General features: G+C 38.7%; 1 protein-coding gene across 1 annotated transcript in view; it reads right to left on the reverse strand.

Moving 5' to 3' along the window:
• hadh (hydroxyacyl-CoA dehydrogenase) overlaps positions 1-13,325 on the reverse strand; it is a 36,390-nt gene extending 23,065 nt beyond the window's left edge. Inside the window, exons 1-3 of the mRNA XM_059965383.1 lie at positions 13,169-13,325; positions 3,084-3,212; positions 233-390 (exon numbers count right to left, since the gene is read on the reverse strand). Coding sequence (XP_059821366.1) covers positions 233-390; positions 3,084-3,212; positions 13,169-13,279 — 398 coding nt within the window. The 5' untranslated portion in view covers positions 13,280-13,325. The remainder of the gene's footprint in view (positions 1-232; positions 391-3,083; positions 3,213-13,168) is intronic.
• Between the last annotated feature and the right edge of the window lie 3,878 nt (positions 13,326-17,203).

Genomic DNA, 17,203 nt, shown 5'->3' on the forward strand with positions numbered 1-17,203 from the left:
TGATGCAAAAGACTCGATGTCACGAAAGGAGAATTTTCACATCACCTGGTCAATATTTTTCCAATCATTATCATACAACGTTATCTGTTAATCATCGTTGTGGCAACTTGTGTCTACAAGTTGGCTGCTGGGTTTCACGCAGGAAGTATTTAATTGGTGAAGTGCACCAATTTAAAAAACAAGTATTTATTTTTTAATTATTCAGGGAACAAAATACAACTCATATACTTACTTTGAAGCACACTGATCCAATTTTTTGAAAAGTTCTTGCTTAACATTAACATTTTCCACAATTGCTTCCACAACCAGGTCTGTGTTTTGGACTGCAGAAGCAGGATCTGTACTCGTACTGATTTTCTGAAGAGTCTGCTGAACAAACTCTGCACCTGCCTATTGTTGGAAGAGAGCAATAGTGAACAGCAAAGCCTGATTTTCATCCTTATGTTCAGTAATCAAAATTGTGATAGAATACCATACATTGACAAATAATAAAATGCGCTACCCATTAGTTTATACACCATTTTGATAAGCATCTTGAAATGCAGTGATTCTTTTTCGAGAATAAAATGATTGCTCCAATATAATGGTTACTTATAATTAATGATGTCCCTAAAACCAAAGAAGTCTTGGCGTGTGTAATAGCTTACATCCACATTTCTGAAAGCAACCATAATCACATTATCAGAGCTGCTCTGGATATAAATGAGAGCCACCTAAATGTCGAGTCAGTTACCAATTCAGTTCTTAAATAGAAGCAAATTGTTCAGTGACCCAAGGCTTTTCCTCTATTTTTTTAAAATTTAAGACACAGCAATTTGATTCTGAAATTTCTATCACATTTTTCCCTTGTAACAGCTCAGTAGAAACAAATGTGAACTTAAAGTATATAATACTCAACTAAGCAGAATGCATTCATGCTGGTGTACACTCTACGGTGACGTATCTACATATAGCTTCTGTTACAATTTAGCTGTGGTTGTTGAAAAACTGGGGTTAAACTGCAATCTACAGCAAAAGTTTTAAATTTTAATTATGTCTGTTCCATAAAGGCCTGATTTGCTTAAATTTTAAGCTTTGAAGTTAATCAAAAGAAAAAATATGGTCCAATATGTAGGCGAGATAATCACAGCCATTACCACTCAACTCCACACATGGAGCACTATAAGGAGTCTTAACAGACGTTCACAAAATGGAATCAGATTTATGATTAGCTCAATAAATGTGTATCCCAGAAATTGTGTTGCAGATGGATGTGAATTCACATCCATAATTTTCCACACAGCAAGATCCCAATATTGCTCCTACTATAGAGGTGCACATAAGCAAGAGGAAATAGATCAAGCTTCATTGTCATTTGTTCCTGTGTTATGAAGGATACTGGCAAGAACTCACTTATTGCCCATATTTTCAAGTTCTCTTTCTCCTCAAACTCTTTTCCAGTGTAATAATCTCCAAGATTTCTATGCTGTACTTTTCTATGACCCTCTGAATCTATGGTTGCTGGTTCTCCAAAATCTGTAATGAATATCCTCTCTGATGAGCTGCACCATCCTCTGCGAGACTCTCATAACCATTGACAAGAACGTCCTTTTCACAATTATACTACATGGAGAAATTACTTCAGCTTTGCTCTCCTTTCATCTATAAAACTGCAGTCAGTAAACTGAATGCCAACAGTTTCATTTCTTTGTCAATTTCAGAATCACTCAAAAGTTCAATTTTTGCTCACCCACCTTAATTTTCTGCACGTAGACCTTTAGAAAAGGGATTTATAGAGAAACTGAAAATGCTCAGCCCTATTGCTCCCTTCTTTGCATCTCAAATCAACAATGGTTCTAAATAACTAGAAGGTTGTCCAATACCTTGTGCTGCTTTGCACAAATCAAGTCACAGTCATGTATCAATCCAGTGCTGCAAACTTGTGCAACAAATGTAAAACAATCTCCATTCCAAATCCTTTACAACTTGCTCCAGAGGTACACCACCAATGAACCAATCTTCCTTCCCTTTCATCTAGTGTACAATCCCTCCCATCATAGCTTCAGTCATCCTCCTATAATTGAGGTCAAGCTCATTGAAATTATCCTCCAAGTCGAAACCACATTCTCTTGTTCTAAAGCACTCCATAAGATAATATTTTTTGATGTCAGCTTTAAGTGGCACGTATTAATTCTTGACTTGGCATCGCTTTTTTCCACAACTCTGAAATGCCTTGAAACATTTATCTAAAACTAAATGTGGTATAAAACATACAAGCTTTCCTGCCTCTGATTAATTCCATAACACAGATATTGGCACTCTGGGGATTTTTTCTTGGATTACAATTGTTCATTAGATAGAACGTGCCAATTCATATTTACTGTGGTGGCTATATAAAACACTTCCCAATTATGACATATTGGACCAATATGTTGCCATTTAATAAACATATGCTTAGAAATCTGCTAATTGGCATAAAGCAAAACAAAATAACAATCCCATTATTTGGTGAGCAACACACATAAATTACAGTCTAAGATCAGCAGAATACACCGCTACTTTTGAAGGATTGTTGTGGTACATGACCCAATTGTGCAACCAATGAATTGTGCCAAAACAATGGCAGAGTCAGCCCCTGCTTGGAATTGGTCAGCTTTACCTGGCATAGAGATGGAATAAGTACAGTTTCAAATTCAGTAACTGGGCTCAGCTGCAACATCCTCTGCATCCAAATTGAACCCCAACATACAACATCACAGACTACATATGAGGGAAGTAATTCTAGAGTTAAACCTTAAATTTAGTTGCAGGACAAAATAAAACTTAGAGGAAATTAAAATATATCTGCAATACTAAACTTGTGGGTTTCAATCAGCAGGTGCACCCCAACAGCAACTTAAAATTAAAAGCTTGACATTGTTTTAGATCTGTAGCTTCTAATTATTATCATTTGATTAAAAACAGAATTAAGTTAAACAATCTAGACAGTATTATTATTAACCTTATGTACAGACTTGCATTGAAACAGCTTCAGCCAATATACATTAACAAATAGGGATCTAACGTGCACAAATGCAGTGCGTTCTTAACTGTTAGAGCATCACCTCAGGCTTATCTACAAACTTCTTCTTGCTTATACGCTCAATGCTGGCTCCAATTTTCTTCAATGAGTTCTTTAAGATATCTTCAGTCTGATCCACCAAAATCACTGAATGCCCTGTTGCAGCAGCTACCTGGTAAAAGCAAAAATATTAGTCCATCAATGAAAATTTAACCCTACTTAGAGAATCTTAAAGTATCTTTCAGTCCAGTGAGTGAAGTCATCGGATCAGAGGATTGATGATCATTGTGATACCAGGTCACCTGATCATCAAGCACAAACATAATCATTCTTCGTAATATAACTCAATGTCTGCTAAAGATTACGCCAGAACACAACTAAGGATTTTCTTAGCAAATATAGTTGCATTGAATTTACCAGATGCTAAAAACAGATGGATACTTTACTGATCCCAAAGGAAATTAGTGTCACGATTGCATTACAAGTGCACAGATATAGAAACATTAGAAGAGTAGTAAGAAAGAATAAAAAATAAGTTACCTCAAACAGTCTAACAGGAGGGGGTAATTGCTTCCTCAGCTATAGATTGACTCATTATAAAGCCTAAAGGTGCAATGGAACTGTAAACATAATCTTGGAGTCAATACAGCATTCCACTTTGGAGTTTGAAAGAACTGTCAAAGGTAACAGAATTTACATATCATTTAAGTTTAAATGTTTAAGTGCATTCCATGACATTTTGATACGGTGAAATATTTTGAAGTGCTGTCAGTACAAGATACATGAACCAGTATGGTACAATTTAATGTTAGTCCTTAATGAGAGTGGAAATGTGTATGATACAAGCATTACAAAGCAAGCAACAATGTGAGTTTGGTGAAGGGTGGCAGCACCAAGATCCCTAATTATCTTGTTCTAATTTGATCAAGGTGCTGTGAGTGTGTCTGGTGAATTATTTGAGACTAGTTGCTTTAATCAATAGCTGTTCCCTTTGATAAATATTAACTGTGTAGGCTTGGAATTAAGAACAACTAACAATGCGCTAAAGAAACTCAAGGAAGTGGACAATATTTCCAGTCAAGGTGCTTTACTTAGGCTGAAAGAGGGGAGACAGTCAGTATAAGGAGGTGGAAGGAAGGAGTGGAGCAGCAGCTTGCAGATAGGTGGATACAGGTGCTCCATTATGATGGGAATTAACTTATTTCAGTATAAAAATATAAACAAGCAATTTGCAAGAATATTAATAGAACCTAATACCTAACAACATCATCTTCACTCTACCACAGGTAATGGGGAGAATTAAAAGAAAAATAATAATTCTAGTGTAAGGGGCAAGAGCAATGATAAATAATGAGAAATCCTTAAGCTCCACAGGAGCATTATTTATGCAAGGATAATAGCTTCACTTATTCTCAGCTATACTTATTTGGTTTTAAATGGATTTAAATGAGTTAATTTTAATTTGATTGAATACAACTTGCCACCAGTAATTTTGCATGCCTTGTATTTCCCCTGGGGCTTTGCAAGGTCCAATGTCCAGAACGGATTAAACATTATAAAATATGATTCGAGATAAAATTCTGGAAATCTGAGAAAGTAAAAAGAACGCTAGAATATCTCAACAGGTCAGGCTGTACCTATCAAGAAAGCGAAACAATATTAACATTTCCAGTTCAAGTATGGATGAACGATTTTGACTTGAAATTATTATTCTGTTTCTCCCTCTAGACATAATACCTGGACTGCGAATATTACCACAAATTAACCCAGAAGTTCAATGAGACTAATGTGGAAATTTAATAAGTTCAACAAAAATAAATTTAAAACATTTCAGAAAAATGCTACAGGATTTTAAATACTTGAACTGATACTAACTAACAAGAGACCTTAGGCCTATTATTTCCCAATGAGCTCTGTGAGCTGATATTGTAGAGGATCAAGCTTGATACACTAATAAATAAATTTCTCATTCTTTACCCTCTTCATATGCCAGTTAACATTCTTAGCATCAGTATGCAATTGGGTTCACAGAATCTAAGTTGCAACTCTAATGCAGTAATGGGCCTCCTGTCCTTTAACAGAGAAAAAGTAAAAAAGTATTACCAAAAGTAGTGGGTACGGCCCAGTCTATCACAGGTAAACCACTCCCAACCACAGAACACATCTACATGAAATAAAATGCAGGAAAACAGCATCTACTATCAGCGACCCCCACTACCCAGGAATTTCTCTCTTCTCATTGATGCTATCAGGAAGGTGGTAAAGGTGCTTCAGAACTTACACACCAGGTTCAGGAACAGTTACTATGCCTCAGTCATTAGGCTCTTGAACCAAAATGGCAACTTCATTCAACTTTACTTGCCCCACCATTGAAATGTTCCCATAACCAATGGACTTACTTTCAAGGACTCTTCATCTCATATTCTTGATATTTATTGCTTGTTAATTATTATTTCTTCTTTTTGTATTTGCAGTTTGTTGTCTTCTGCACTCTAGCTGAATGCCCCAGTGGGCAGTCTTTCTTTGATTCTTTTCTATTATTGGTTTATTGAGTATGCCCACAAGAAAATGAATCTCAGGATTGTATATGATGACATAAATGAACTTTGATAATAAAACTGACTGATGACTGCTGTAGTAAAACAAACTCACGAAACTTAATAAAATACTCCCTGATGTTCTCTTTTATCCAAATTCCAAAATGGATTCTTTGAAACTAATGTTGAAGATTCTAAAAAGTCAAACCTGACTGAAGATTAAGTGCAATGCTACTAAAATCAATTTTCTGCAATCAAAGAAAACAATGATTTGCAATAATGAGCAACAATGATATATTCTATAGAATCTTTGGCAAAATAAGTATCGTTTCTTTTTCTATGTCTTAGAACATGTTGCAGCTTCACAATAAAAATAAACTGTTTTATTCTATAAAAAACCTGACTCAGAGCATGGGATAAAGAGGAAAGAAGGATTACAAATGAAGAGTTTAAAGACTCAAAGGGAAATGCCTTCATTTAGAATCTACTGTATCTTAGGACAACCCAAAATGTTTTACAGCAATTGAGTACAAGTGCTTATTAGTTCTTCTAGTACATTAGATACAAGACAAATACAAGGCGAGTACATTACATATCTGTGGAATCTGCTCAGCTAATGTCAATCAACACAACTAAAGATAATTTGGACAATTATCTTATTATTATTTATTGGATATATGAACAGGATTCCACACTTCCTTAAACAGGACCAAAAATAACTTGCTGGCTATGAGCACAATAAGATATCTCAAGTCTGAGCCGAAAGATAATAAATATTTGTTTTTCTATTGTGGCATAGTTTCAAGATCTAGACATTTTCATAAGTTACAGAAAGATTACAAGCCCAAACTCCTCCCTCTGGATTTCCCACACGGAGGGTGTGACTTCATACTTTCAAGCCCAATATGTCTCCAGCATTAACTCAGTGGGCCAAAGGATGCTTAATCTTCACTACCTTGTCTAACTTATGTTGCATGTTGCCTGAATATGTGCCTTAAAGCTGCTGTAAGCAAGTTTTTATCCCATTGTACCTATACCTCACTGAACTTGTGCATATGACTTGAGTTGACCTTGTTATTACCTTTTCCTAACTATATTCTTTGCCTGCTGTTTTTGTTTTTAAGGGCAACAGCTTACCAGCCTGACCTACACTTGATATGTAAACAGTCCACAATCTCATACTGGAACTATCATAAGCCAAAGGTTAAACAAATGCCACTTTTAAAATGTGGTTATTAATTAACACTGAACCTTTGAACCCTTTCATTTTAACCTTATGCAAAGAAAGAAAATGGTTATTTTAACTTCATGATTTTTGTAGAATGCTTCATTTGAACCTTTACTCAGTACACCTACTCATTAATGCAGATACCTGATCAGCTAACCACGCTGCAGCGACTCAATGCATAAAAGCATGCAGACGTGGTCAAGAGGCTCAGTTGTTGTTCAAAACAAACATCAGTATGGGAAAGAAATATGATCCAAGTGACTTTATCCGTGGAATGATTGTTAATCACCTGGGATTTTCACACACATCAGCCTCAGGAGTCTGCAAAGAATGGTACGAAAAACAATAAAAGAAACATCCAGTGAGCAGCAGCTCTATGGGCAAAAAAGCCTTGTTAATGAAATCAGAGGAGATAGCCTAACTAGTTCAAGCTAACAGGAAGGTGGCATTACATCAGTGGTGTGCAGAAGAGCATCTCTGAATGCACAATATGTTGCACCTTGAAGTGGATGGACTACAGCAGCAGAAGATCACACTGGGTTCCACTTCGGTATCCAATAAAGTGAATGTTTATAGTAGATTTAGGGTGGGCTAGAAAGTTTGCAGAAGATGAAGATTAGCGGTGTTGTGGATATTGGTATCGTTTATTATAGTCACAAGTACCAAAATATAGTGAAGAGCTAGTCTTGCATACTATTTAAACAGAGCAAGTTATTATACAGTACATTGAGCTAGAATAACGTAAAGCAATAACATACAGAATAAAGTGTAAAAGCTACCGTAAAAGTACAGTGCAGGTAAGTGATAAAGTGCAAGATCTTAACGAAGATAGTGTAAAAATTACAACGGGGCACAGCTGAGATACAGAGTTGAGCTAAGAAGAGGCAGATGAAGTTTAATCCAGAACAGTGTGAAGTGATACACTTTAGAAAGTTGAAGGCAGAATACATGATTAATCATAGAGTTCTTAGCAGTGTAGAGATAGAGGGATCTTGGGATCCAAGTCCATAGATCCCTCAAAGTTGCTGTGCAAATGGTAGGGAGGTAAAAAGTTGTATGATGTATTGGCTTTCATTAATCAAGGGATCAAGTTCAAGAACCCACAAGATAATGTTGCAGCTCTATAAAACTCTGGTTTGTACAGTTCTAGTTGCCTCATTGACGTGGAAGCCTTAGAGAGGGTACATAAGAGACTGCCTGGATTAGAGAACATGCCTAAGGAAAGCTTGAGTGAGTAGGGCTTTTCTCCTTCAAGTGAAGAATGATAAGAGGCAACTTGATAGAGGTGTACAAGAGGAGAGATATAGAGTGTACAGCTAGTGCCTCTTAACCAGGGCAGCAAAAGCTAAGAGATAATACCAGAGTACACCCTTTTAAGGCGAGTGAAGAAAGGTTTAGGGGAGAGGTCAGAGGTGAGTTTTTGTTTATACACTGAATGGTAAGTGTTTGGAATGCTGGACATGGTGGTAGTGGCCTATACAGCAGGGGTATTTAAGAGGCACTTAGATAGGCACATGGATGAAAAAAAACAGGGGGATTATTGGTGGTGTAGAAGGGAAGGTTTAGATTGATTGAGAAATAGGTTAAAAGGATGGAACAACATCATGGGCTAAAGGGCCCAACTGTGCTGTATTGTTCTATGTTCTAATCCAAGACAATAAATCAATATGCAATTATAATGTTCCAAATTGATAAAACTGTATTGCACATCACTCTTTAACCCATTCAGAGGGACAGAAGGGAACCTGTGACATAATTTGCAGAGCAACTTCTTCTAATGTTGTGGCCTACTTGAACTATTTAGTTAATCTCCTGACAGCTTGTTTTCTACAAGTATGGTAGTCATGGTGGTACTCAGATGAACACAAGGTGTACAAGGTTAAATCCCATCATAATAGTAAAGGGGCTCGGGAAGTTCTACTGAGGAACTATACATAAACTACTGCAATGCATGTTATTAATAGTAAACCATTGGTGAAGACAGTGAAAGTCCAAGCTGGTGGATGGGGTGTCAATCAAGCAGGCTGCTTTTTCTGGATGGTACTTAGCAATTTGTGTTCTTCGAGCTACATTCACCAATTTCATCATTCTTCTTAAGTCCAGATGCAGGAAGAGTTCAGAAAGTTGGGAAGAAAGTTGACAGGCTAGTAACAAACTGAAGTTCAGAATGTGGTCAGGATTTGGCCTAGCCAATTGGAGAAAGGGAAACAGCAAACAGAAAATAATGAGATGGTCTCAATTTTAAGGACCAAGAACTCGGAGGTCTTTCAGTTGGAGGAGACATAGGAAAGGGACAAAAAGAACCACAGCAAAGAAATCCAATTGTGAAATGGTCCCTTCACATACGGTACAGAAAAGCTGAACTGACTGACAGACAAATCCATTCTAGCCCGATTCCTTCCAAGATGAGATGAGGGCTCTAACTAGAGGATGGTTTCAATTTGCAAAGCTACAATTCCACCCCTGTGCTGCAATAACAAAAGATTAGCAGTTGTTCCATGCCCCTACTGACAGGTTCCTTAGGAAATCTGGCAGAAGATATATCTCAAAAGAAGTGTGGTTAACAAGCTGGGGCCCTGCCATGGGAGCAGGTCCCTGTTCCACGTCATCCTATTGTTTTCTTCCCCCACCCTAACTCAGTTATCATGGCATTAATGAATTTGAAATATTGTTCAATTACATCAGAATATACCAATTGAACTTACAGGAAACTTTTAAATATCCAGTCAGGTAGATCAAATGTAATTAATTTGATGACTTTTAAAATTAAAAATGAAACTGAGCCATGATGAAAATGTTCACCTATCAGTTTGTGTTGCTTCAAGAATATGTTTTGGCAGGATCCAGCTTTTCCTAGATATAGTTTTCTTGTTGATGAAATTCAACAGATCACTAGATTTAAGACTTTTGCAGTGTTTTACTTTTCATTCAATGATAACAAAAGCCAGTCTGGATATTAAAATAAAGGGAGCAGGATACCATACAGTCCTTAGCAAAATCAAAGCAGTTCTATCTCAGTACTATTTTCCTGCACTGTGCCCATATCACCGAGTTCCCTAAATATCTAGAAATCTATCAACCTTTGTTTTGAATGTACTCGGAACCTTCACTGCGTTCTGGGATAAAGAGCCTCAAAGATTCATCAGCCTCTTAATATAGAAATTTTTCCTCACAGTCCTAAATATCTTGCCCCTTATTCTGATATTTCAGCACCACGTTCTAGACTCAACAGTGTATACACTTCCCATGCATCCAGCCTGTCAAGTTCTGCAAGATCTTTACAAGTTTCCATGCGATCACTGCTCATTCTTAAAATATCTCAACATTCAGGCCTGGTTTACTCAATCTCTGCTCACATAGCAAATCAGCTAGTGAAACTTGACCTCACTAGCTGGGTAACAAGAGTAAAATTGCACATAATACTCCAGGAGGCACAAGAGACTGCAGATGCTGGAACTTGGAGCAATAAACACGATGCTGAAGAAAATCAGCAGGTAACCTTGCTCTGCGCAAGATTCGAACTTAATACAAAGAGCTTAAGTTTACATCCCACAACATTTAGATTGTTTGGGAGGTTCTATTCAAGAACTATGCACGACCTGCTGCAATGCTCTTTATAAATAGTACACCACAGCACCTTGGAAGACAGCAAAAAAGACCACAAGATATATGAGGTCATTTGGCCCATTCAGTCTGTTCCACCATTTCATCATGCTTGATCCATTTTTCCTCTCAGTCCCAATCTCCTGTCTTTTCCCCATAGCCCATCCTGCTTAATTAAGAATCCATCAACCTCTGCCTTAGATATACATAGACTTGGCCTCCACAGCCGCCCGTGGCAACAAATTCCAGATTCATCATTCCTTGGCTAAAGAAATCTTCATCTAAAAGGACACTCCTCTATTCTGAGGCTGTATCGTCTAGTCTTAGACTCTCCTACCATAGGAAACTTCCTTTCCACATCCACTCTATCAAGGTCTTTCACCATTTGATAGGTTTCAATTAGGTAACCCCTCATTTTTCTGAATTCTAGTGAATACAGGCTGAGAACCACCATATTCTCTTCACATAACATGCCATTCAATCCTGGAATCACTTTCATGAACCTCCTTTGAACCCTCTCCAGTGTCAGCACATCCTTTCCAAGATAAGGGGCCCAAATCACCAGTGCTTTGTAAAGTCTCAACATTAGAACATTCTTGCTTTTGTATTCCAGTCCTCTTGAAATTAATGCTAACATTAGTCTTCCTCATGACAGACCATATACCATATAACAATTACAGCAAGGAGAAAAGCCATCTCGGCCCTTCTAGTCTATGCCAAACGCTTACTCTCACCTAGTCCCACTGACCTGCACTCAGCCCTTTCCTGTCCATATACCTATCCAATTTTTTTTAAATGACAAAATCGAACCTGCCTCTACCACTTCTACTAGAAGTTTGTTCCACACAGCTACCATTCTGAGTAAAGAAGTTCCCCCTCGTGTTATCCCTAAACTTCTGCCTCAACTCTCATGTCCTCTTGTTTGAATCTCCCCTACTTTCAAAGGAAAAAGCCTATCCATGTCAACTCTATCTATCCCCCTCATAATTTAAATACCTATATTAAGTCCCCCCTCAACCTTCCACGCTCCAAAGAATAAAGACCTAACTTGTTCAACCTTTGTAACTCAGGTGCTGAAACCAAGGTAACATTTTAGTAAATCTTCTCTGTACTTGCTCTATTGTGCTGACATCTTTCCTATAATTCGGTGACCAGAACTGTACACAATACTCCAAATTTGGCCTCATCAATGCCTTGTACAATTTTAACATTACGTCCCAACTCCTATACTCAATGCTCTGATTTATAAAGGCCAGCATACCAAAAGCTTTCTTCATCACCCTATCCACATGCAATTCCACCTTCAGGGAACTATGCACCATTTTCCCGAGATCACTCTGTTCTACTGCATTCCTCAATGCCCTACCATTTACCATGTATGTCCTATTTTGATTAGTCCTATCAAAATGTAGCACCTCACACTTATCAGCATTAAACTCCATCTGCCATCTTTCAGCCCACTCTTCTAACTGGCCTAAATCTCTCTGCAAGCTTTGAAAACTACTTCATTATCCACAACACCACCTACCTTAGAATCATCTGCATACTTACTAATCCAATTTACCACCCCATCATTCAGATCATTAATGTATATGACAGCAACATTGGACCTAGTACAGATCCCTGAAGCACACCACTAGTCACCGGCCTCCAACCTGACAAACAGTTATCCACCACTATCTGGCATCTCCCATCCAGTCACTGTTGAATCCATTTTAATACTTCAATATTAATACCTAACGATTGAACCTTCTTAACTAACCTTATGTGTGGAACCTTGTCAAAGGCCTTACTGAAGTCCATATAGACAACATCCATTGCTTTATCCTCATCAACTTTCCTAGTAACCTGCAAATCAGAAATCCCGCACAAGGACTCTCAAGTCCCTTTGCACCTCAGTTTTTTTGCATTTTCTCTCCATTTAGAAAATAGTCACCCCTTTCATTTATTCTGCCAAAGTGAATGACCATACACTTCCGCACATTGTATTCCATCTGAATGTTCGTGCTGTTAGAAGGTGTCAATCAAGCAGCTTGTTTTTCCCAATGAGATTAAGCAGTTTGCATTCTTGGAGCTACTCTCACCTATTCCATTAAACTCCTTAAGCGCAGATGGTAGAGAAAAAAAATCAGTCAGATGTGAAGTGAGTGGCAACTCGGTAACAGATTAAAGATCAGAACATGGTCTGGATTTGGCTCCGAAGTGACAAAAAACCTAATGAGGTCACCACAAGAAGATCTTGGAGTTGGAGGAGACAAGGAAAAGGGATGAATAATGATGCATGCCCCACTGTGTTCCTCTTGTTTGTTGCTCAATTTTCCTCCAGGTGTGGTCTCCACCAAGACTCCACATAATTGGGACTTATCCGTCGCTGTTCAGATGCTACAAACGTTATGGCGGGGGGGGGGGAATCTTAATATTTGGTCAAACAAAAAACAAACAGTGGTCCCACACTGAACAACTGTTCCTTAATTAATCCAATGTAACTGAATGCTACGCTCCACCGATTGCAACCTAAACTATGGAAGAGTTTGTAAAGACAAATGAGGGATGGACACCCCAGCCGAATGTACCCCGCTACCGGAACGTGGAGGGCAGGAGTTGTTCCAGCTGTTGGAGTTTGCTCCATTTGAATTTAAATTCCACCCCGCGCAGACCTGACTGCCCTGCTTACGCCCTTTACTGGGACCCTCGCTGTGGGAGAGGGGGGCGCTTACTGCTGCCAGCCGCCTCGAGTCTCACTGCTCGCCGCTCGATTACCTGGGCGATGCCAGCACCCATTAGCCCGCCGCCGATCACCGTAACATGCTTGATGGCCAGGCTGCTGGAGGAAGACATGGCTCGAAGGAGGCGGTGGGTGACAAACGCCATGATTCCCAACTGCGGCTGGGCCGTGACTGTGGCCGCTAGCAATAGGACAGCAGCCCTGCCAATCAGGGCAGGAGTCGGAGCTTCCAACACTATTCGTCAATGTGTGGGGTAACCCCTTGTCAATCACTTCGTGGGCGGGGTTTGATTCAGAGATAGAGTTACTTGCTTTGATAATCATTCTTGGGGTAAGCGCTGCGCTTTGTCAAACATTTTGTACGGTGTTCCACCTAAAATATTAATCACTTTAGGGTTAAAGCATTATTAATCATTTAAGGATGGAGCGTCTGTCCTTGTCAATCATTCGAGGAGCGCCCGGCCTTGCCAATCACTTAGGGGTGTTCCATCTAAAATGTCAATCGCTTCAGGGTTAGAGCATCCCGCTTAATCAACCATTTAAATGTTGGTGAGTCATTAGAGGATTGACAAAGGCCCCGGCGGGAGTCTCCAGTGTTCATCATTGAACCAAGTGGAGCGCCTTGCATTTTAAGGGAGCGGTTTAAAAACTACGCCGCTCGGCTTGTCAATCATTGTGAGAAAGGCGTTCCAAACTTGTCAATCATTGAAAATCAGAAGTTCGCCGATCCCTGAAATTTTGAAAAATACTGAAAACTGCAGCTTAGGCAGCATCAGAATCAGATCTATTATCACTGACATATAACATGATTTCTTTGTTTTGCTGCAACAGTACAGTGTTGACATAAAATTAGTATAAATTACAAAAACCATGGTAAAAATGAAAATGAGTTAGTGTTCATGTGTTCATTGACCATATAGTAATAGTTTTGGTTTGTGATTATTATTGACATTGCCACCAATTAATAGTTACTGGTTTTATATTGTCACATGCACCGAGGCAACCGTAGGAGGGCATGATCTGAATGGTGAGGATCCTAAGTAATGGAAGCTGCCTTCTTGAGTCATCACCTCTTGAAGATGTCCTTCATTGTTTGTGTCCACAATGGATGGACCTGGTTGAGTCTATAACCCTCTGCAACCTCTTTCTAATCTTGTGCTTTGGAGCCTTTATACCAGGTTGTGATGCAACAAGTAAGAATCCTCTCCAGCCCTTTACATTTTCTACCCACCTAGCTTCTCCTCTCACTTCTAGTTAGCCTCTTTCCCCTCATCCCACCCTTTTATCCTGTCATCTTCACTCTTCCTTTCCTGTCCTGAAGAAGGGTCTCAGCCTGAAACATTAACTGTTTATTCATTTGCCAGTGGGTTACCCCTGTAAGTGGCATGTTCTGCCATGTGGCCACCAAATCTATGTTTGGTGTTGTGATAGTGATTTTAGTCACTGGAGGGACAATGAACCTGGTGATATAAGCTTCATAAAGTCAAGCAGGTATACTCCTGGAGACCCTCCAGAGCTTCTAAACACCAGCTCCTAGACTCCCAAAATATCACAGTGTTGAGGATGACTCACAGAATAAACAACTAGTCAGAATATTAAGTGACAAAATAGACCAGTCCTGAAATGTGCTCTAAGAGACAGGAACAACACTTTCAAAAATGTGTAAATATTAACACCCAAATTGCTGGAGGAAATCAGCAGGTTAGACTGCATCTATGGAGGAAAGTGAACAGTCAATGTTTTGTGCCGAAACCCTTGTCAGGATTTGGAAATGAAGTGGGGCAGAGCCAGATTAAAAGATTAAAATCAGAAGGAACACAAACTGGCAGGTGATAGGTGAATCTATGTAAGATGGGAAAGGCAGCAGGGTGGGGAAGAGGAAAAAAAAGGAATTGTGTATTTCATATTTCAGTAATATTTGAGTAATATTGTACATATCTTGTTTGATTAAGCATTCTTTGTTTACATAATTCATTATAGGTTAAATGTAAGAAGTAGTGAATGGTAGACATCCTTTGGCCACCACATCATATGTGAGTGCCTTACTAAAATATAGGAAAAGATAAACCAAGTAGACAAGGCTCCTGTGTTCTTTCAATTCGTTTCTGAAGTTATAAAACGTAACAGTAGCAATGAGGAAGTTTTACAATGAACATAAGGTGACTACCTACCTGTTACAGCACAGCATGTTTTTCTTCGGCAGGGGACAGAAACGTTTGAATTTAAAGAAGGCAGAAAATGGATGAAATTACGAGCAATGAGTATGGCCATGGACAATGAGTACCAGGTAATAATAATAATAAATAAAAGAAGCAGAAACGACTGGCTACATCAGAAAGACAGACACGTTCAATTGCATATTCATGTATACTGTACAAATTGAGCAGTAATTTGAAGCAAACAAAATACCCAATGAAAAATTAGTGCCCTTGTTGCTGGGCACAATGGGCAAAAAGGCATATAGTTTAACTGCTCCACCCATACCGGCCAACATGAGCTTTGCTGATATCATAGACGTAATGCAAGAACATTTGGAACCAAAACCCATTATTGATTGCAGAACACTTTAGGTTTCATCTACCTGAATCAAAAGGAAAGGGAGTCCATTTCAGCTTACACGGCTGAACCGAAGAATTGAGTGAGCATAGTCAGTTCTGTGATGGGCTTAATGATGCACTGGGAAATCATTTAGTTTGTGGAATCTTACAAGAAAGCATTCAAAAACAGCTCCTAGCTGAAGCAGAACTCATATTTAAAAGAACAGTTTAAATCTCTGTATCAATGGAAACAGCAGACAGAGATGCAATGGTGTGCAATCAGCAATGAAAGTAAGTATGAACAAAATTGCAATATCTAAACAGAAACCAGCCTGGCCAAACAAATCATGTTATTGTTGTGACAGGGACTCACATATACAACACCAGTGTAGGTTTAAAGGCGAGATTGCAGAAAATGCAACAAAGTAGGACACATATAAAGAGCATGTTGGGCAGACAAAAATAAACGGACTGCTCAGAAAAGAGAAAAAAGTTGAGTTGCAGTTTCAAAAAGGGCATTTATTTGCATGTTGATGATGAAAAATCTGATAATGATGAGAGTGACACAGCACTGTATTAGCTTTGAGATTTACAATGTGAAAACCAGCAAGAGACAAGCAATATGGCGTACAGCAGAAGTGAATGGCAAAGGAATTAAAATCAAATTAGCTCAACTGTTTCAGTCATTCCACAAAATGGGTTTGAATGGCATTTCAAATGTATGCTACAAAATCTTGTAAAAATCCAACTAAGAAGGAGAAAAGATAACTCCTGTGGAAATTACATTAGTAACAGAGAAATACAACAAGCAACAAGATTTTCCCTTCAGAAAACTATGCTGATTTTGCCCTGTTTTATCATGTGCCTCCAAATACCCCAAAACCTCATCATTAATAAGAGACTCTAACATCTTTCCAACCAATGAAGTCAATCTAACTGGCTTACAATTTCCTTTAGCAAACACAAGGAAATCTGCAGATGCTGGAAATCCAGGTTTTATTTTCAGATATATAAAGAATGACAGAGACTATTGGACCTCTGGAAAATAACAATGGAGAGGTTATAATGGAGGACAAAAAATGATGGAGGAACTTATCAAATATTTTGCAACATTCTTCACTGCGGAAGACACTAGCTGAATGCCAGAAATGTGAGCGTGTCAGGGGGCAGGAGTGAGTATTTTTGCTATTACCGAGGAGAGGGTTCTTAAGAAGCTGAAAAGCCTGAAGGTAAATAATTCACTTGAAGCAGATGGACTATACCCCAGGGTTCTGAAGGAGGTAGCTGAAAAGATTGTGGAGGCATTAGTAATGAACTTTCAAAACTCACTAGATTCTGGAATGGGTCCTGGGGACTAGAAAATTGCACATGTCACCTGACTCTTTAAGAAGGAAGAGAGGCAGAAGAAAGGAAGTTGTAACAACACATACAAAATGCTGGTGGAACACAGCAGGCCAGGCAGCATCTATAAGGAGAAGTACTGTCGACGTATCGGTCCGAGACCCTGTGTCAGGACTAACTGAAAGGAAAGAT

This window comes from Hypanus sabinus, chromosome 3 (genome assembly GCF_030144855.1).
Source record: "Hypanus sabinus isolate sHypSab1 chromosome 3, sHypSab1.hap1, whole genome shotgun sequence".
In the NCBI taxonomy this organism is placed as follows: Eukaryota; Metazoa; Chordata; class Chondrichthyes; order Myliobatiformes; family Dasyatidae; genus Hypanus; species Hypanus sabinus.